The sequence below is a fragment of the Chinchilla lanigera genome, unplaced genomic scaffold, assembly GCF_000276665.1.
Source record: "Chinchilla lanigera isolate Chin_1 unplaced genomic scaffold, ChiLan1.0 scaffold00067, whole genome shotgun sequence".
In the NCBI taxonomy this organism is placed as follows: Eukaryota; Metazoa; Chordata; class Mammalia; order Rodentia; family Chinchillidae; genus Chinchilla; species Chinchilla lanigera.
In genome coordinates, this window is record NW_004955468.1 from 11959811 (window position 1) to 11981577 (window position 21767).

The 21767-nt window shown below is 49.8% G+C and overlaps 2 protein-coding genes across 3 annotated transcripts in view; both read left to right on the forward strand.

The window, feature by feature from the left end:
• The window catches only part of LOC102014999 (sodium/potassium-transporting ATPase subunit alpha-4), a 31257-nt gene extending 26847 nt beyond the window's left edge, over positions 1 to 4410 (forward strand). For both annotated transcript variants that reach the window (XM_005400196.2, XM_005400197.1), the window contains 4 exons: positions 293 to 423; positions 537 to 638; positions 3770 to 3861; positions 4132 to 4410. In XM_005400196.2, coding sequence (XP_005400253.1) covers positions 293 to 423; positions 537 to 638; positions 3770 to 3861; positions 4132 to 4160 — 354 coding nt within the window. In that variant the 3' untranslated portion in view covers positions 4161 to 4410. The remainder of the gene's footprint in view (positions 1 to 292; positions 424 to 536; positions 639 to 3769; positions 3862 to 4131) is intronic.
• A 3457-nt stretch (positions 4411 to 7867) lies between these two features.
• On the forward strand, positions 7868 to 19026 carry Casq1 (calsequestrin 1 (fast-twitch, skeletal muscle)). The gene is made up of 11 exons (XM_005400195.2): positions 7868 to 8367; positions 10556 to 10640; positions 11477 to 11577; positions 13230 to 13341; positions 13660 to 13733; positions 14073 to 14203; positions 15448 to 15493; positions 15946 to 16000; positions 16212 to 16312; positions 17018 to 17092; positions 18382 to 19026. Exons 1-11 carry the CDS (start codon positions 8107 to 8109, stop codon positions 18532 to 18534), a joined length of 1194 nt encoding a protein of 397 aa, XP_005400252.1. The 5' UTR covers positions 7868 to 8106; the 3' UTR covers positions 18535 to 19026.
• The last annotated feature ends 2741 nt before the right edge of the window (positions 19027 to 21767 follow it).

The following is a 21767-nucleotide window of genomic DNA, read 5'->3' on the forward strand; positions in this document are numbered from 1 at the left end:
TCATATTAGCTTAGTAAAGATCTGCTGGGGCATGCTGTAAGCCTTTCACTGAACTAAGCATGGGGAAGGGCACAAAGATAAATAAGGTCTTGTTCTTGAGGAGCTCCCAGTCAGGTAAGGAAAACACATAAGCAAAACATAACACCACATGAAAAGTGCTAAGGCAGAGACACATGCAAAGTGCTGATAGTCCTGAGAGGGAGGACCTAACTCAACCTAGGAGTCCCAGAAGGTAGGAGAAAAAAAGAAGCCTTTCTGACACTGATGTCACCTCTCTGCCCACCCTCCACAGACCTATGAGCAGAGAAAGGTGGTGGAGTTCACGTGCCAGACGGCTTTCTTTGTCAGCATCGTGGTAGTGCAGTGGGCTGATCTCCTCATCTGCAAGACCCGCCGCAACTCGTTCTTCACGCAGGGCATGAAGTGAGCGATAGCAAAAGGCCCCAGCCTGCTCCCCAGCCCCTACACTGAGACCAGCAATCTCCCCTTGCCTTTTCCTCCCCATCTCAATCACACTCATGAATGTTTCTTCCCAGAAACAAGATCTTAATATTTGGGCTCCTGGAGGAGACATTGTTGGCGATTTTTCTGTCTTATACTCCAGGCATGGACATAGCCCTGAGAATGTACCCACTCAGGTAAGCAAAAGGGTGCTAGCGGGTGAGTCTCTGGACACAGGGAGGATGATCACCAGCTAGGTGCCACCGGGATCAAGGGGGCTGTGTTCAGTGACTTGTGCTCCAGGAAGGAGCAACTTTGGGGAGGCAGGCAAAACTGTGTCAAGTGACCACAGCCATTAGACATGTACATTTAGCTGCCTACCAGTGTTCAATAGAGGATCTTTCTTTAGGATGACAGATGGTGTAGCTGGGCAAGGACTCATACTATTTGCAGCTGAAGTAACCACAAAAATAGCCTAATCTAAGCTTAGCTGATTCCATTGTATTTAGACCAATATATTTTGATATATATGTGTGTGAGTGAACGTACTGAAATTCTGTCTGATGCCTTGTCTTGTTCAACGTCTAAGATTTTGTTGTGTTGTTTTCAACTTGGTTTTGTCTAGTTTTGGTTTTGGATTGGTTGGTTTCATTTTTTTTTTTTTTTTTTTTTGAGACATGACCTTGCTACACAACCCAGGCTAGCCTCAAACTCACAATCCCCCTGCCTGGCCTTCCAAGTGCTGGGATTACAGACATCCACCACTATACCCAGGTATCTTGTTCTAACATTAGACATGCTTTTGAGCTTTTTAAATTGTAAAATCTACAGAGAAAGCAGAAGCACCATTCTATGCCCAGCTCCACTCCCACACCCTGCATAGGTAGCCTCTCTGTTAATGATTTAGTGTATATTCTTCCAACTCATTTCCTATACATTTACATTGTTTTACTCGTCTTTCCATCCCCTGCAGCATTTTACACAATGCTCTGTACAAGGTAGGTGCTCAATTAATGTTTAATAGGAGACATTGGCATTGGCCTTGCATAGTGACAGTGCCAAGCTTGAATCTCTACTGTATGCTATTCCATGACCTTGGAGAAGCAGGCAACCATTCTGAGCCTCTGCTTCATCTGTAAAGTTTCAATAATACACACTTCCCAGGTTGGGGATGTAGCTCACGGTAGAACACACACTTACCATTTGTGAGATTGGAGTTTGGTCCTTAGCACCCCCCAAAACAAACAAACAAATAAAGAAAAAACAAAAACACCTAAACAAAACAAAACAAACAAAACTCACCTGGCAGAGGGTTGAGAATTACACATAGAAATGGCTGTGTGGAGGAGTTCATGATGGCTGCTTTGTCAATAGCAGCTTCATTCTTCTTGTATTAATGTAAATAAAGGAGCAATGACAAACCCAGTGACTATTATCTGTCCACTCTTATACATACGTTGGCCAGGGAGCTCAGCACCTGTGATTCTTTAGTGTGTGCATTTACCCTCTTTTCTCTGATCCCCCTGAGCTCCTCCAGGTCAGAGGCGATCATGGAACCATTTTTATTTCCCCGGTATCTAACAGAGGCAGAATAGCCATGGCCATTGTTTAGTTGAATGAGTGACTGTTTGTCTATCAGTGTTTATATCTGTGGTGTGTACGTGTAGAATGAACCATGGCTCAGGCTCACACTGTCCAATATGGTAGCCATTGGACAGTGGTAGCCATATGTGACCACTGAGCTTTTGAAATCTTCTGAAGCCCTAGTGAGCCTGAAGAACTAAATTTATAATTTTAATTTTCATTCATTTAAAGTTTAAAGCAGCATTAACTATTTGTCTAGCATTTTTTTTTTTTTTGAGGGGGGTACCAAGAATCAAACTCAGGACCTTACGCTTACCAGGCAGGCACTGTACCACTGAGCTATATCCCCAACTACTTTTCTATTAAATACAACTTTATTATTTTGATTGGACTATATTTCCCCTTAATTGTTGAAAATTTAGTATCTGGATTGAAATGTACCGTCAGTGTAAGAGACCTATCAGATTTCAAGACTTAGGCTAGAAAGAAGAGTATAAACTATGTCATCGATAATGTTTATATTGATTACATACATTGAAGTGATAATATTTTAGTTAAGTAAAATTATTAATTTTACCTGTTTGTTTTTATTTATTTTAATGTAGCTATTAGAAACTTTTTGGGGGCTGGGGATTTAGCTCAGTGGCACAGCACCTGCCTGGCAAGTGCAAGGTCATGAGTTCGATTCCTGGTACCAGAGAAAAACAAAACAAACAAAAAAAAAGAAACTTTTTTTTTTTTTGAGATGGTCTCGCTATGTAGTTCAGGCTGGCCTTGAACTTACTATGTAGTCTAGGCTGGTCTCAAACTCACCACAATCCTCCTGCTTCAGCCTCCCACATGCTGGGATAATAGGCATGTGCCACCACAGCTGGCTAGAAATTGTTAAACTTTGGATGTGGCTCATATTGTATTTCACTTAGGCAGTGCCATTGGTTTAGGTCATCTTTTCTTTTTGTCACCCAAAGGAACAACTATGGTCCTGATTCAGCCCCTATCCAGAATCCATCTTTCTGGTATCTAATTATAGAAAGGGGCTCAGGAAGGAAAATAATGCCCCCATTTTTTTTTTTTTTTTTTGCAATATGGAAGAATATAAGAAATTCTGGGGTATGGTGGTGCATGCCTGTAATCCCAGCACTCAGGAGGCTGAAGCAGGAGCATCCCTATGAGTTTGTGGCCAGCCCAGGCTACATAGTAAGTTCAAGACCAGTTTGAATTGCATAGTGAGACTGTCTCAGAAAACCAAAAAAAATAAAAAATTAGAAAATAAAAAGAAGAAGGAAGTTCTATCTGGTACTTTGTCTTGTTCAGCTTCCAGGCTTTTGTTACGAGAGCTTTGTGAATATCCCATAGTAGATGTCTGGGGGCTGTCACAGATAGACCCATCCTGCTCCAGAGGTGTAAAGCTTAGAGTATGCAGCAAGCAAAGGGCATCTCCCTTGGCAACTCTGGACTTCAGAAGAGAAACTCTAGGAACACTGCATGTACCTCTGACAATGACATTTATATTACCCTTGGTGTGTTCCATTCTCTTCTCTGCACCCCCGACCCTCACCCCCAAGGCTCTGACCTCACAGCGTGGGATTAGCTGCATCTCCCCTCACAGTCTCTAGTACATGTCATGGTCTCAGGTACATGGTGGACACAGTAGTGAAACCTGACTCCTGGGCGCTGTTTGTTGCGCCCACCCTTTCCTGCCTCCATATTGTCTGCCACACTGGCCGCCCTGTACTCTCCGCAGGGTAACCTGGTGGTTCTGCGCCCTCCCCTACAGCATTGTTATCTTCTGCTACGATGAAGTCAGGAAACTAACCATCCGTAAACGGCCTGGCGGTGAGGCTCCCCGTGGCCCTGCTCGCAGTGCAGCTCTCCCATCCTACCTGACTCCTCCAGACCCACTGGCTTCACCCACACCCCACTGCCTGCCTTCTCTGTGTCCAGTCCCAGCTCTCTCCCCCTCGATCCACCTCCCAATCCTCCAGTGCTCAGTGCCCCGCTCCAGACCACAGGCCTCCGACTTGCTCCTCTCCCTCCTGCTAAGGTGCCCTTGGTACCTCCCCAGAAGCCTCCTTATAGCTCACTCTGGTCTCTGCTCCTCCACAGGCTGGCTGGAGAAGGAGACATACTACTAAACCCGGCAGAGGAGCTCCAAGTGATGGGTGTCACAAGAGCTGGGACTATGAGTTTGAGACATCTGAGAGCAAATGAGTTGGGGGCAAAGACACTAGATGAATTGCCCTGGAGGAGAGACACAGGCAATCCTGAGGCTGGACTGAGGGCATCTCAGCGGGGAGGTGGGGGGGTTGAAGGGAAGCCCAGCCAGGAGGAGGATGGTCCTGTTGAATCCAGTAGCCAGTTCAGACAGTAAATGTTTGGAATAGACTTTACCTGGCTGAATGAGTCACATCTGATTTTGGGGGGACTGAGGATTCCGATATCTTCAAAGTAGTCAGGCAAGGGGAAGGCCTCCAAGAGGCCGGGAGAGGGTCAGAATCAAGCATCCTTGCTCCTGGAGGGTCTCCCCCATCTGAATGTTACTACTGATGTCTTCAAGAGCAAGGGACAAATGCCTGCTCCAGAAGTGCAGTTGGGGTCGGCCATGGTGGCATACACCTGTAATCCCAGGAAGCTGAGGCAGGAGGATCGCCTCAAGTTTGAGGCCAGCCTGAACTGCCTAGTGAGACTCTATCTCAAAGAGAAAAAAAAAAAGGTGCAGTTGGGAGGAGAGAGTTAGAAGAAGGTGGTGAGAGAGGAGCAGCCATGTCACACCCTGACGGGAGGCTGCAGCACTCACACCTATACCCAAGAGCGTGAGGCCAAACCATCCAGCCCCTGCCTTGGACCTCCTCAGGCCAGCATGAGAGTGGGGCTACAGTGGAAGCTGGAAGAGGCCTGACTTCCCCAGCAAAGAACCTCAGGTCCAAAATAAAAAAAAAAAAAAGAACCTCAGGTCCAGAGATGTTAAATGACCCGGGAGCAGTCATATGGTTAGATCCCGTCTCCAAGGCAGACTGATGGCCCTGCCCTCTGAGCCTGTTGTCAGAGTATCTCAGTGTCGTCCCATCTCTCGGCCCATCTTCTCTAGTGTAGTCTGAAAACAGAGGCTGCACAAATTCCAGGCCAGCACTCTGCTACAGAGCTACACCCCTGTGCCGCCCTTGTCTCAGGTGAGTGGGAAGTCCCGGGGAGTCTCTCTCCTGCTCACCTCCTCCCCTCCTCCCCGCCCCTCGTCTGCCCACTGAGCGCTCCACTCTGCCCCGTGGCTTAGTTCATCCTCAGGCATCTTTCAGAGCAGTGGGTGGGATCTGCCCACGAGTACACGGAATGAGAAACGCTGAGGAAAGCTGGAGGGCAGGGGCCACCATCAACTGTCACCAGGCACAAAGCACAAGTAGTAAGTGCGCTGTGCGTGGGGCACCATCAGTGAAGCCACACACATCTATTCTTACCACACCCTCCTACTTCACAGATGAGGAAAAGCAAGGTCTGCCTGGATCCAGAACTGGGCTCTTCACCTCCTTGTAGACCAGTCTTATACTGAGAGCTGGACCAAAGCACAAGTACAAAATGAAAACCAAACACAGGATGTGGGGCAGGAAGGGCCATGGACTAGGACGAAGGACCAGACCAGAGAGGAAGGCCCTCCCGCCAGCGGGGACAGCTGGCCTCTCTTTCCCCTACAGCAGGCCCTGCCCTGGAGGTCTCCCTCCCTCCGGTCCCCCTGTGTCTCACAGCACCAGGTCTCCTGGGGACAAGGCTGGATCAGTCTGGGGTCCTTCCCCGCTGCTGACATGGCTGAACCAGACCCTGGAGGATGGAGGGGCCGGGAGGTATGCAAGTGAGGTGGGGAGGGGGACCGCCAGCGGCCAGCTCCTCGGATTTCAGCGCAGGAGCTTTGGGTGTCTGGTGGGTTAAAAATACAGAGGCCCCAACTCAGGGTCATTTGATACCAGTGGCTGAGGCGTGCTAAGTGCAAGGGGCTGAAGGCAGGGGCCTGGAGGGAAGAAAATGGAGCCGAAGGTAGAGGGCAAAGCCACAGAGAGAGAAGGGGAGCTGGGTGCAGGAGCTGGAAAGGATGAGAGTGGAACTAGAGCCAGAAAAGGCAACCAGAACCAGCTGCGGCTGTAGGAGAAGACGGGGAGATGCAGGGGGGTCACCAAGGGTCCCACCTCTCACTCTTGGGCTACCAAAATCTAGCTCGTGATGGAGCAAGTCTGACATTCCAGTGTCTCCGCCCAAATGTTTGCCCTTCGCAGAAGCCACAGAAGGGGGAAACCGGCGCTGGTAGTCATTGGGAGCGTTATTCTGGGCAGGCCTCTGGCTGAGGGCTCTGGCACACCAGCCGCCTCCTGGGAGAAGAGGAGATGGGATCCTGAGGTATCTTCAGCTCTAACGTGCCATGCCTGGGCCGGCTCGAGCCTCTCCTGCTGCGGTGACAGCTGTCCCTCTTGGACCCACTCCTGCCACGCTCTTGAGATTTTCTGCAGCTTTCCTTACTTAGCTGAGTAAGGTCTGCCCCACGGGAGGGCGGAAAAGTTATTCTGCTAACAGAATTCCATGTTCCATGCCCCTGCCTGGATGCAAAATAAACACTGTCCTCCCCAGAGGAGAGAGACTGTGATCTAGTGTTTCTCTGTGGTCTCTCTCATGCCTCAGTTTACCTGTGCATGGTAAGAGCTACGGAAAGGATCCTTCCAGGTGCCCAGAGCTGAACTCCTCCACTCTGCTCTCACCTACAAGCTGGGATCTGGCAGTTACAGCCCTACTCCCAGGTCTGCTTTGGGTCTCCGGTGCACAGAATTCACCGAGAGCCCTGGCTCAGGGCACAGGGCCACCTCTTCACATTTTCCTCGTATTCTTTTTTTACCCCCAGTTTTTATACCGGATCCTTTTTGTCCTGTCAAAGACACAGGAATAAATAGTAACTATTAGCTGTCTTTGGAATCACGCACAGCCTGGGGAATCCTCCCTTCCCGCTGTGCTCTAGAAAACTGAGTCCCGCAGGATCAGAGCAGACACTGCACGCAGGAGGCGGCAGCCAAATGACATTCCCTTCCTCCTGGTGGACCTTATGGGCACAGAAACCCCGAATCTGCATCCATCCCTCCAGGATGGAATCCGGGCCAGCCCCGGCCTCCCCTGCATTCCTGGTTTAGTAGTGTTGAGTGAGTAAAGGAAACTGGCTGGAGCTCAGCCAGGTCGCCAGTCTTGGACTCGGCTCCATCTTTTATTCAGAGAATGATCTCATCCTTGGTCCTGGTTCTTTAAAGGGAACCACAGGGGGTCTCTTTCCTGCAGCCCGGACTGCCCTTTTATTGCCCCCTTCTCCTCCCCAAGATTAAAGAAACAGACTTCACCATAGAAGAGTCCCAGATTTTAGGACAGGGAAGCAACACACGTTCGTCCCCTTTGGTCCTATATAATCCATTTCGGCTCAGATGCAGGGTGACACCTCCTCCTCTTTACCCACACTTCTTTCCCTCTAGCCTTGCCCAGCACACACTGTGATCCCCAGTTACCCCTACACCTCCCCTCCCCCAGCCCCAGCTTCATTACCTCCGACTCATCTGGTCTTATTTTTAGATCCCTCGTCTCTCCCTTTTCCTTTCTTAATATGGCGATGAGCTCTTGGGCCAGCGCGGGGACAGGGGCTGAGGAGCCCTGGACACTGGGGGAGGGGAGGAAGAAGCTGCTGGGAGCCCGAGGGAGAGGTGTAGGAGGTGGAACCATGCTGGCCCTTTTGGAGCTGTCCTGGCCTCAGAAGGTTATCCACCTCTCCTGCCAACCACGGAGACATATTTAGACAGGACCAGGTGGGGACCGAGTGATGCCAATTTCAAGGGGCAGCTCCAATTCTCTCCCCGCCCCCTGCTCCTAGTCCTGCTCCTGACCCTTTTTCTCTTGGCTCTGTCGGCAGTTTCTCTGGGACCCAGCAGTGTCTTCTGTCCACTGCTCTGGGCCACTCCCACCCCACCCCCACCTGGAGCCCCTAACTCAGGATTCAGCACCCAGGGGCCCCTCCCTACCCCAGCTAACCTCCTCTGGACCAGGAGAGCCGACCCAGATCCCACTACCTCCATGAGCGCTGCAGATAGGATGGGGGCCAGAGCAGTGCTGCTGCTCCTGCTGGTGCTAGGGACACCCAAGTCAGGGGTCCAGGGGGAGGAAGGGCTGGACTTCCCTGAGTATGATGGTGTGGACCGCGTGATCAATGTCAACGCAAAGAACTACAAGAATGTGTTCAAGAAGTATGAGGTGCTGGCACTCCTCTACCATGAACCCCCCGAGGATGACAAGGCCTCACAGAGACAATTTGAGATGGAGGAGCTGATCCTAGAGGTGAGTGGGGGGCTGCAGGCCATGCACGCCTGGCCCTCTCTTTGACCCCTGTTTTACATCTTATAAGATTACTGAGGGTGAGATCTCATGCTGAGGGCAGTGCAGCAGGACCTCTGTGCTGATCAACAGGACGCAAGTGGCAGGGGACCTTAGCCTCAGGAACCCAACGTTAGGTGACTATAGAGGGAGTGCAGCTGGGGGACTGCTGGAAGCTGGTGGTACTTACTAGGCTTGGCTAGGAAGGAGGATAGAAAAGGGACGGGCAGGTACTGGAGAGGCCAGAGCTGCCACAAGTCCTGTGTACTGCACTCCCTCCCTCATTGCTCCTCTCCTAGCAAAAGCTGTTCCTGCACCACGTATTTGGGGGCTGCACCCCAACGAGGTCAACACCGACCCTAGATGTAAACATGACCAATATCTTATGTGCTTATCACTCAAGGGCTAACCGTTTAAATATCTCCTTGAGCCCACCGTGCTTCTCACTGGCCTTCCACCCTCTGCCTGCCTCCTCACTCCCTAACTCCCCATTGGTCTCTCTTGGATCACGCTGGATGGCTTCCCTGGAAATTCTTCACAGTTGAAAGAGGCTTCTGGATGCCTTCCCACTTTCTTTTCATAGGAAGGGACTCCTCATCCCCAGTCTGACCTCAGGTCTAAATCTGAGGCGGGTGGTTATGTCCTCTCAGGGCCACATTGTGCTTGAGTGTCCCTGTCCAAGTTTCCTTAGCCCCTTCTTGGGCTCGGTAGTTGCAGACAGGCCCCAGTTCATCCAGAGCTTGCAGCATGTCAGGGTGAGATACCAGGACCACGGGCTCTCGTGTCTGTGTGTCCCTGCCCGGCGCTGGAACCCACATCTGATTAATGAGCCAAGTATTTTTATCCTGAGTGCACAGTATCCTCAGCCATCCACCTGCCATCCTCCTCCCTTCCCCATCCCCCCAAGAATCACGGTGCCTGCGGGTTGGGTGGGGTAAAGCTGGAGGCTGTGTCCATGGCAGAGCGAATCTGGGTTGAAAGCTGAGCCAAGAGACTATAGAGACAAGGACCTCCGAGTACGGCTGTCCACAGCCTAAGGCCTGGCTGAAATACAGTGTCACTGGAGAGGTAGGCTTGGAGGAGGAGAGCTGTCCAGTTTCTGCTTGTCTTGCTGCCTCCAGGCAGGGGTGATAAGTGATGACCTCACCTCTGCTCTTAGCCTTCTGGCCTTGCCTATCCTCAGCAGCATGATCAGACCCTCCACCCTGCCCTCTAAAATTCTTGCATTGGGAGTCACTCAGAAGAACCTCAAGAATTCTAACATCACCCCTACTTCAGCTTGGCCTTTGACCAAGATGAAACATATGGACCAACCCTTCTGGAGGGAAGCTGCCCCTCAGACGCTCTTCAGCATCCCGCAGGACCTGGGGAATTCAAGCCCAGTGTCTTAAAATTCAACATAATCACACAAGCTGGGCGTGGTGGCCCACGCCGTAATCCCAGCACTCAGGAGGCCGAGGCAGGAGGATCCTTGCGAGTTCGAGGCCAGCCTGGGCTACAAAGTGAGCTCAAGGTCAGCCTGAACTGCATAGAGAGACGCTATCTCAAAAAGACAAAAAACAAAACAAAATCAACATAATCACACACTGCTGGGAGGTGCACACCTGTAATCCTAGTACTCTGGAAGCTGAGGCGGGAGGATCACCATGAGTTCAAGGTCAGCCTGAGTTACATAGTCAGTTCAAGGGCAGAACTACAAAGAAAGACCCTGTCTCAAAACAAAACACCAGGGGCTGGAGATTTAGCTCAGCGGCACAGCGCCTGCCTCTCAAGGTCATGAGTTCGATTCCCGGTACTGGGGGGAGGGGGGCAACAAAAAAACCAAAACCAAAAAAAAAAAAAACACACCAGACGAAGAACAAAAAGCCAAAGCACCTGCCCAGTATGCACGAGGCCCTGGGCTCCATCCCCTGCAAAACAAAACAAAAAAGCATGATTCACTTAAACAAAACTATTTATGAATTTAAAGTGGAACCAAAGACAAACCAGACCTGTGGGACCTTTTTTAGAGATATTGTGAATCGTAGCATAGGGTCAAGGTCAACTCCTAGGCTTCCTGCAGCCTAGCTGACCCAACTTGAAAGCCGGAGGTGGGGAAGGATGGTAAATAGGAATCTCGGGAGCTAATCTCAATCCTCACCCCTCACTCCAGTTAGCAGCCCAAGTTCTAGAAGAGAAGGGTGTTGGCTTCGGGCTGGTGGACTCTGAGAAGGACGCAGCTGTGGCCAAGAAACTAGGTAAGGGCGGGGAGGGAGGAGCAAAGGGGCGGGCCTGAGAGACTGGGGAGGCCTAGGGTGGAGGACTTGAGGGGCATCCTGGGATCTGAGGGGCTCGGGAACCCTTCCACCGTCTCTTTTGAAAGGAGGAAGCAAAGAAAATACTGAGACTGGGAAGGTAATGGGTGGGAGTCCCAGCCTCTCCTCTTCCTTGTAGAAACCCATGCTCAAATTCCAGCACGAGATGAGCTGGCCCTCTTTAAGCTTACCCAAACAACACGGCTAGATGCTTCAGGGGAAGGGAAGCCAGGGAATGCGAGCAGGGCTGGAGAAGAGGCCCTTGGGAACACACTTGTTTCTTCCCTTCCCCGGCCCCGACCGAGTGTCGCAGCATCGGCCACCAGGGGGCAGCACAGGTTCGAGACCGGGTTCCGGATGTGGATGGGGGAGGGGTGGTTAGTAATAGTGAAGTCATCTGGTCAGTAATGGCAGAGTTAAAGGACAGGGCTGAAAATCAACTCTAAGAGTTCTCAGAGGAGATAGCAAGAATATGTCTCTGGTCACGGCAGGCAGAGAAAGGAAGCAATACTGCTGGAATAATCATCTCCCTGTTTCCTGCCCTCAAACCCTAGCTGACCCTTTTCTCCCCAGAAATCCTCTGCCACCAGGCCAGCCACCTCAGCTGCATCAGGGGCATGGACAGCAGGTGTAGGGCTGAGGGACAGTGGAGGAAGTCGAGGTAGGGAAAGGGAGAAGTGGGGTCCAGTGGGATCATGGAGTGGGCTGTGACCTAGGGGTTAGAAGATTGGATCTGAGGGAGGGCTGGGGTCATGGCTCACCTCTCACTCACTCCCTAGGACTAACTGAGGAGGATAGCATTTATGTGTTCAAGGGGGATGAAGTCATTGAGTATGACGGCGAGTTTTCTGCTGACACCCTGGTGGAGTTCCTGCTGGATGTGAGTACTTCCTTAGACTTCACTGCCTTGCTTTAAGACACCACTGCGCAGCTAGGCATGGTGGCACATGCCTGTAGTCTCAGCACTCGTGAGGCTGAGGCAGGAGGATCTTTGCAAGTTCAAGACCAGCCTGGGCTACAAAGTGAGCTCAAGGCCAGTCTGAACTGCATAGCGAGACCCTGTCTCAAAAAAACAAAGATACCACAGTCCCTTGTCCCTACTAGTCCCAATCTGATTTCCCCTTCACACACACACATACCACACACCACAGACCACCCATGATACACACCACAAAGTCCACAGTATGATCAAATTATACAGTGAATATTTAAGTTTTAAATATTGATTATGGTAAAAGACACATTGCCATTAATCTCCCTCAAAATACTCCCCCATGTTTTGAACAAATTATCTCATCATTCCTGCCACTTTCTGAAGGAGTTCTAGAAGTCTGCTTTTGTGATCACACCTTTATGAGGTGTGATCTAAAATACGGTGAATGCTGCTGCTAAGCACCATCCAATGGAAAGACAGGCTGGTAAAATGTCACTGTGTCCTCATCCACCCTACTTGCTGGATCTGGCACTGTGTGATTTATGGTTCTTTCCTAAAGTCAAAATGACTGTGAAAGGTAAACTTTCTGAATCAATTCAGAGCATCAAGGCAGCCATGACAGCACAACTAAAGACACTCACGAAAGAGGACTTCCCGCACTGCTTCAGAAAGTGGGGAGAAAGATGGAATAAGTGTGTTCAAAACAAAGCCAGGCGTGGTGGCACACGCCTGTAATCCCAGCACTCTGGGAGGCTGAGGCAGGAGGATGAGTTCAAGGCCAGCCAGGGCTACAGAGTAAGCTCAAGGCCAACCTGAACTGCATAGCGAGACCCTGTCTCAAAAAACAACCCCAAAAAATGAGGCAATGTAATAAACTTTTACTGTAATAAACTTTTTTTTTTTTTTGTCTTTTTGAGACAGGGTCTCGCCATGCAGTTCAGGCTGGCCTTGAGCTCACTCTGTAGCCCAGGCTGGCCTTGAACTCACAAGGATCCTTCTGCCTCAGCCTCCCAAGTGCTGGGATTACATGTGTGCGCCACCATACCCGGCTCTGTAATAAACTTTTTTTCTTTTTTTTTTGTCTTTTTGAGACAGGGTCTCACTATGCAGTTCAGGCTGGCCTTGAGCTCACTTGGTAGCCCAGGCTGGTCTCAAACTCGTAACGATCCTCCTGCCTCTGCCTCCCGAGTGCTGTGATTACAGGCATGCACCATCACACCTGGCTCTGTAATAAACTTTTAAAAATTTAATTCACCATATTTTTTAATCAGTAGACCAGACACATACTCACAACACACATATCACCCGAAGCCCACAAACCAGACATAACACCCAACATAAACATCACACACTATATATACCACATACTACATAGCCACGACCACCCCTTTCTCTCAACATCTAACCCTTCTTCCAGTTCTGGCCTTCTCCTTAGATCAGTGATGTTCACTGAACCTTTTAGAGGTGTCAGCTATAACAAACAGCCTGCTGTGGCATGTATGCCATAGATTCGCCACCACTGCCCTAGATCCTGCTCCCTCCAGGTGCTACCAGTAGGACAGAAACACTTGCTGCCTTCAATATCCCTGGTCTTCTAGGTCCTAGAAGACCCTGTGGAATTCATTGAGGGTGAACGAGAACTTCAGGCATTTGAGAATATTGAGGATGAAATCAAACTCATTGGCTACTTCAAGAGCAAAGACTCAGAGCGTGGGTAACCCTGAGACTCCACTTTTCCCCTGCATGCCCACCTCTTCAGCCAGCTCCACCTCATTTCCTCTTTATTTCTCCTGCATGCTAGCCCCATTTCTGCTCTAATCTCCTTGAACTCTGGGGATTTCCCCCACAAGCACATCCAGCCTTCTACCTGCGCCATTATAACCCTAGGGTATTTTACCTCCCTCTCGGATGACTGGAGGGGTGGATCTCAGAATGAATCCCGCCCGCCAAAGAACTGGGGACAGACCTGGGCGAGACTGATTCCTAAGCAGACCCTCATTCTAGACTGACTCTACTTTCCTCCCTCAGATTACAAAGCCTACGAAGACGCGGCCGAAGAGTTTCATCCCTACATCCCTTTCTTCGCCACCTTTGACAGCAAGGTTCTCTCCGCTGCACCCTTAACTGCCCTCCGGCCTCTCCCAGAATTCAGTGCAGCCTGGTTCCATCATACTTGCTCGAATTCCCCACCCCCAAATCAATTTCTGCCCTATAGATTTTAGAGCTGAAGAAAGGAGAGGCTTTTATTACCTCGCCCACCCCCCTCATGTTAAACGGAAACCCAGAGAAGTTAAGACATCCATCCAGTGTCACAGTGGCAGTGATAAGGACCTAGATTTTCTGCTCCCCTTCCTGATGTTTGCTTCCCCCAAAATAACTGCTTCTCATTGTGATTCTGTGCCTCCCGCTGCTGTATTCACCTCCTATCTCCTGCCCCAAAGGTGGCAAAGAAGCTGACCCTGAAGCTGAATGAGATCGATTTCTATGAGGCCTTCATGGAAGAGCCTGTGACCATCCCAGACAAACCCAACAGTGAAGAGGAGATTGTCAGTTTTGTGGAGGAGCACAGGAGGTAGGAGTCAGAGTGCCTCTCTGAGCAAGATAGGCATCTCCTAGGGCTAGCACACCCACCTCTGAGGCGGGCTTGAGGAATGTCAGCTAACCAGGAAGCCAGGCCCCGCTGGAGATGAATGTGCTTCCCGGCACCGGTGCTTACTAACACTCTGGATTTTGCACCCTAATACCTAGCACTGCACCTCGCGTAGGGAAGGTAATCTGTAAATGTGTGGAGAGCACTGTGATGTTGACTATGACTCAAATAACCTCTGTCAACACAGGAGCGATGCGTGCCTATGGTCAGCTGGGACCTGCAAAGTACTATTGTTACATTTAATCTTTTTAGCAATCTGAGACAGAAACCTTTCCAGAGTGGAGGGCTGGGTGGAGATCCGAAGCAGGACTTTAGCCCTGACCTGTCCCATGTCTTCCGTACACGACTCTATCAGTGGTTCTCAGGGAGGCAGAGGGAGCAGGAGGTGGGGGAAAGGGTTTGCCCTCCAGGGGATATTTGGCAATGTCTGCAAATATTTTGGGTGGTGGGGAATGCTGCCACTGGTCTTTATGGCTGGAGGCCAGCTACACATCTTGCAGTGCACAAGATACCCTCTCCCAACAGAAAATTATCCAGCTCAAAATGTCCGCAGGTCTGAGGTTGGGAAACCCTGCCCCTGTACTCACAGACTTCTTCTCCTCCTTCACAGTACTCCACAACGGGAGATACCCACTCATCAGTATAAATACCACTTGCTGTCTCCAGCTCACTGTGCCCCCTTCATCAGGGCAGGAGCATGTTTGCCTGGTTCAGCTCTACCCAGCACCTGCCTCAGTGCTGAGAACATATCGGGCCTTCAGTGTTATTGAATGAGTGGATGAATGAATGCATGAATACCCTCATGTCCATTCTTTTTGTTTTGTTTTGTTTTGTTTGTTTTGTTTTTCTTCCGGTACCAGGAATCGAACTCATGACCTTACACTTGCCAGGCAGGTGCTTTTGCTGCTGAGCTAAATCCCCAGCCCGATTCTTACCTTTTTCCCAAAGGTCTCTCTTCCAGCCCTCGCTACCCCTCTGCCCCTCATTTTAACCCTGCAATGATATGGGCCTGGTGCTTAGAGCTTAGGCTTTGCTAGAAGGCTTTGTTCTGGGCTACTAGCTGTCTGTGCCCTGAGCCTGACCCATAGACTGCCCTGCTGTGGGGACCCTCCGGAGGGAGATGTCCTTCTCATGCACTGAGTAGGGACTCTTTCTGTCTCTTCTAGATCAACCCTGAGGAAACTGAAGCCTGAGAGCATGTATGAGACCTGGGTGAGTGCCCTTGGCTAGGCCCAGGCCCTCAGGGAGCAAAAAGGTGGCTGAATAGTGGGGCTCATGCCCACGTGTAGAAAGAACAGTGCAGGGGCTGGGGATTTAGCTCAGCGGCAAAAGTGCCTGTCTGGCAAGCACAAGGTTGTGAGTTCGGTTCCCGGTACCGGAGGAAAAAAAAAAAAAAAAGAACAGTGCAAAGGGGAAATGGAGGGGAGAGCTGTCTGTTCTGAGGAACGTGCGGGCAGATAGACATAAGTGGATGGAAATGACAAGGGTGGGGTCCTGGGCTCTGGGGTAAAGGAATCACCAGAGCAGGTGCGGCGGCTCTGAAGTTGACAGGGTCACTGTCATGAGACTACTCCTGGTCCAGAAGCTGGCTTTCCATGAGCCAGGGTCCAGGAACACCTAGGTCTTCCCCAACCCCGACCCTGCTCTCCCTGTCACCCCCACAGGAGGACGATATGGATGGAATCCACATTGTGGCCTTTGCAGAGGAAGCCGATCCCGGTAAGGCAGGAATACCAGCTCAGCCTGAGGGAAGGCAGGGCGGCTTGTTTGTTGAAACACAGGCCTTATGTGGGAGGCATTTCTAGGAGTTTACAAGCAACCTGGGGCTACACATGTGGAGCTATAGGAAGCAGGGAAATAGATCCAGACTCCTGTGCTGGTGTCCCTTGGCTCTCTTCCCATCTCACGTCATACTTGTGTTCCTTCCAAGATGGCTACGAGTTCTTAGAGACTCTCAAAGCTGTGGCCCAAGATAACACTGACAATCCCGATCTTAGCATCATCTGGATTGACCCTGATGACTTCCCTCTGGTAAGAGGCCCTGCTTGGGCTCTGCTCAGGACCTTGGACTGTGGCACCTTCTAAGTGAAGGCTTAGTTTCAGAGTTCCTATTCCCAGCTCCTGACCTGGGGCTTGGGAGCTCTTCTTGTTGCACACTTAAGGGTACTGTGGGCATGGAGGGCAACCTGAGCACAGGGAAGGAGGATGGGAAGTGAATCATATGGGACATAATACAGTTCCCAGAGCAGAGGCCAGACATGACTCTCACCACTCAATCGCAGAATCATAGCAGAGATTCCCTGTCTTAGTGGATGGCTTGAATCCCCAGCACCTAGCACCTGTTGTTGAATAACTGAATGAAATGTGAGGAACACTGCTGATTCCCAGGTATGTTTACCTTAGCCTAGAGATGCAGGAACTGAGCCAGGGAGAACAGGGATTTGCCCAAACACCCAAGTTCAATGTGCAGCAGATCCAGGATGACAATGGGAGTTTCCTATCTCCTTTTCCTCAGGAAGGAGAGGCTGACATGCCCAGCTGAGCCTCCTGAGACTTTCCCTTGGGATTTCCATTCTTTCACCGCTTAGCTCTTACGTGCTGCTTTCAGGCCCTACTGCTGCAGCTGTCCCCTTCTGCTATTCCCCTCTTTATCCCTGGACTGACCCGCACACTTACCCTTCTGGACCCGTGTATACGTGAATTCCACTAAGTTGCCATGTTTGGATCTCTCCACAGCTTGTTCCCTACTGGGAGAAGACATTTGACATCGACCTGTCAGCCCCACAAATAGGAGTCGTCAATGTTACTGATGTGAGTTTCCTTCCTTCCTCCCCAGTGGAGCCCCACCTCTGTTTCTCAGTGGAGCTAGCTCTCCTCTGCTCTGCTACCTGCGCCCTTCCCAGGAGAAGGAGACATTCCCAGTCCAATGGCTGGATTCGTGATCTGAAATTGCCCTGTCCCTCTCCATTGGAATTAGTTGCTCTTCCTTCGGAGCCCAGCTTCTTTCCTTTCCACAAAGTCTTGGAATCCTTCCCGTCCTCAGACACTCTCCCTCATCTGCATTGAGAATGTGCCTTTCATATGCCTGTCCATGCCTCCTGTCAATTCCTTCAGTAGACTTGGAGATCAAGGGCAGACAACTCATATACCACACAGCACAGGCTTCAAAACCTGTTCGGTTGACTTGAATAAGTCACAATCTTTGCTTTCGTAGAATTAACCAGTCTTATTGGAAGGGCAGGTATTCCATTAACTACAAGCCTGGATTGGATCAACTTTTTTTTTTCTAGTATGGGGGATGAAACTCCAGGCCTTCACACAGAGCCCTTTTTTATTTTTTAATTATGAGACAGTGTCTCACTAAATTACCAAATTGCCGACACTGGACGCAAACTTGTGATCCTGCTTCCTCAGCCTCCTAGAGCACTAGGATTATAGGTATGTGCCACCAGGCCTGGCTTTGTTGGATTGAATAAACTTTACATAAAGATACAAATAAAATGTTGGGAAGGCACAGAAATAAAAACAATTCCTGCTTGAGAGAATCAGAGGCTTTGAAGAGAATATGACATTAAAATGGGCATTATATTGTACAATGTATAGGATTTCAACAAGTGACCATTAAGAAAAGTCACGTACAAACTGAGGGGGAAAAAAAAACAAGATTGAACATGAATAGTAGAAAAATGAATATCAGAGTTGGGAATAAGCAAGTAGTTTGTTATGATTTGAGAGAGTCTAGGGATCATTGAAGATGATAACCGGAGAAGCAGGTTATGAAAGGCTTTGAATACTGAAGAATCACTGATTTTATTCCGTTGCCCATGAAGAGCCACACGTGGTTTTGCACGGCGGACATGGCAGAAAGCTCTGTTCTTGAAAGCTTGGTATGGTAAGAGCATGGGAAACAACTGAAGGGAGGTCTTCTTGGAATCCAACTTTCCAGTGCACTCCCACTTTCACTATTCCAATCTAGACTTTCACCTGGTCATAAAAGGTATAGGACGTGAGGGAGGGTTGCAGAGCCCAGTGAGTGACAGGACATGTCCAAAGACCTGTTTGGAACTTACCTTTGGTCCCCCGTTTGTGCCATCCTCTAGGCGGACAGCATATGGATGGAGATGGATGATGAGGAGGACCTGCCTTCTGCTGAGGAGCTGGAGGACTGGCTGGAGGATGTGTTGGAGGGTGAGATCAACACAGAGGATGATGACGATGATGATGACGATGATGACGACGACGACGATGACTAGTTGCTGTGGCAACCATCTCCAGCCCCATCCGATCTCTTCACGTACCTTCTTCCCTTTGCTGTCTATCCCTGAGTTCTTCTGGGGACACTAGGTCATTCTCTACCATAGGGCCTGCTGGGGTCTATATATTGGGTGCTGAGATCCAGTTCACCCTCGGGTGATGAGGAAAGGAGTTACTTTGCCCTAGACACTCGCCCTGCTCTCTCCTGGCTCTCATCCTGTGACTTACCTGTATTTATTATTTGTTTCTCCCATCATGCTCTATCCTCTTTCTTGTGGTTCTCTTCTTTGCTGTATCGGTGGGTAGCATCTCTATGCTGTTCCTTCTTTGTACAATCCTCCCCATTCTCTCAAATCCTATATCCTCTGGCCGTCCTGTCCCTGGCCAGGAGGAAGGGAGGGTACAGTGTTTGAGGCTGTATCTCAGCCCCTTCTTGTTAATGTATTTGGGTCAAATGCAAGGCCTCAATAAAGAGATCTGGGGCAGCATGAGCAAGTGTCTGTTGATGAAGTCTCACCCCTATGGCAGGAGGGAGGTCACCAGAGGACAGGAGCTTTAGGTGTGGGTGCCTTGTTAGGAATGAGCTCGGGAACCATGACAGGAGGGGGCTGGGCTCTCTCCAGGCAGTTATCCCAGAGAAGCCAGGATTATTTATCAGCTTCAAGTCAATAAGCCTTTTCTGAACACATGGTGTTTGTCCAGTGCTGCTGTTGGGCTCTGGAAGAACAGAGAGTGCCAGGCCTGTCCCTGCTCTTCAGCTGATGAGCCACACTGAGAAGTCAAACAGGCACACTAAACAATTGAAGAAAAATACAAAGCAATCTGTAATTAAGTGATTATATGCTGCTTGATCGCACCCTCCCTGTAGCTCTTATTGGAACATCGAGACTGATTCCCAATTATCTTTCCTTAGTCGGGCCTTCTCAGAGGCTGCCCCTCCTCTGCATTCCCATTGCACTTCCAGTGTGTGCCTCCGTCTCAGCACTCAGCACATTCTACCGTTGCTCCTCATTTACATGTCTGTGTTCCCAACTAAACTTGTGCCCCTCAGGGGCAGCAATCCAGGGCCCAGCACATAAAAAGTTGTTTCTAATGTTATAGTTAAAAGAAGAAATGAAGGGCTGGGCGTGGTGGTGCACGCCTGTAATCCCAGCACTCAGGAGGCTGAGGCAGGAGGATCATTGCAAGTTCGAGACCAGCCTGGGCTACAAAGTGAGCTCAAGGCCAGCCTGAACTGCATAGCGAGACCCTGTCTCAAAAAGACAAAAAAAAAAAAAAAAAAGAAGAAGAAGAAATGAATGATAAAACAGAATGGGCTCAGAAGAGAGACAAGAGTGGGCCTGATGACTTCATAAAGGAAATGAGTCTTTTCTAGGCCTTAAGCTAAAGAATGGGATTTGATGGGAGGCAAAGGAGTTGAGAAGGGAACATTTTAGTTCCTGGAAACATCAAAAACACTGGGAGGATGTGTTTGTCTTACTGGGGGTGCAGGGACCATCAAGACAAGAGGAGCAACTCAAGCCATGGCTGTGAGATTTGAGTAAACATAATGGGGCTGGTTGGTAGAAGTCTTGGAACGTAATCCTGTGAGCTGGGGAGGAAGAGCAAAATTTCACTTGGTAGCAATGACGACCATGATGGAACTGGAGGGGAAAGAGGATGGAGATGCCCAGGGGAAGGAACTCGATTCATAACAAGAGACTGTTATAACAATTAGAGTGGGTCTGGGAGAAGCTGGACCCAAGTGGTAGTCATGGAATAGAAAGATGTCGACTTTTGTACAGAGGGTCCCTCTTGACCTAGGGCTGTTGGGGTTCTTTGAGGAAAGAATCCACAATCGCTCCAAAATAGGACCAAAATAGGCTGCGGTAAGCACAAAGGAACTGGGAGCAGGGAGGGCTAAAGTGTCAAACAAACCCATGTATAATAGGCAATATATTTTTCATGGAGCAGGTGTACAGGTATTGCCAGGAGACTTAGAGGATTTCTAAGTATGGAAAAACGAGACCCAAGGTTAGAGACGTTTTCATTCTTCACAGTCAAATCCAGGAAGCTCTTAGAGAAGTTGGCAGGAGTGTGGAGAACAGAAACAATGTATTCATCCAACTTGTACCCATTTAATAAATGTTTAATAAGTAGAATGGAAACCAGGCTAATATTTTTAAAATATTACGATGCTTACTCTCTAGCATGGAGCTGCAAAAGACCCTGAACTAAGTAATAGTTTGTTTTTTTTTTAAGCACCCATCTGTGCCGCAGCCCCTAGAGACATACTATTTCTGACTCTCAGGACTACCTAAGATAGGCATTGGTAATGCCATCTTCCTGGTCAGGATACTGAGGCTTAGGGGCACAATTTGCCTGAGGAAAGAGTGGTGCAAGCACGAACCTGTGCCTGGCTGCCTATCTTACTCCACATGAACAGGACATGTCTCTGGAAAAGTCATGCAGTTTCTCTGCATCTCAAAGATGAATCAACCAACTAGGTTTCGACCTTACAACAACACACAGGGAATGAGATACATACACAAAGGCAAATTACAAGGCTGTGTGCGGCTCTCAAAGGGACAGTGACAGGGCGCACTGTGGGGGAGGAAGAACAAAGGGATGGACTGTGAAACCGAAAGCAGCAGGAACCTGTGCTACATCTAGGGGTAGTGTAGCCCCAAGAAACGGGGGGGCCTCACCTAAGGCTTTTGGACAGAACGAGTCTCTGCAAGATCGGGACTGAGAAAGACAGGGTGGATGTTCCGGGAGGTGGTACAAACCCTGGTGGTGCTCACACCTCCTCCTGGGCCGGGTCCTGCCAGAGTTGAGGCGAAACCCAGTAGGATGGAGCTGGGGTGAAAACACATGCTTCCCCAATTCTCTCTTTCCTCTTTCAACCTGATTGAGAGTCTGGGGGAGGAAAGTCCCGGAGGTGGAGGGGAAGTGAGAGCTGCTGGGCCTGGGCAGAGGGGCAGAGCGCGGAGATAGAGCTCAGTGCAGCTTTGTTAGTTGTCTATATTTGCATGCTGAGCTCACTGCTGCTCTTTTTCTCCCCAGAAAATAAAATTACATCATGGTGGGGGGAAGGTAGAGGGGTACATTGGGGAAAGGTGAGAGTAGCAAGGGGGGGCCAAGTTGGCATCTCCGCAGAGAAGGTCCATGGCTCCAGATCAAGTAAAGGAGGTGCCCATCGGCCCCTGACCCCTACCTCCATTTCCAGTGTAGACACGCCTGATCCTTTACT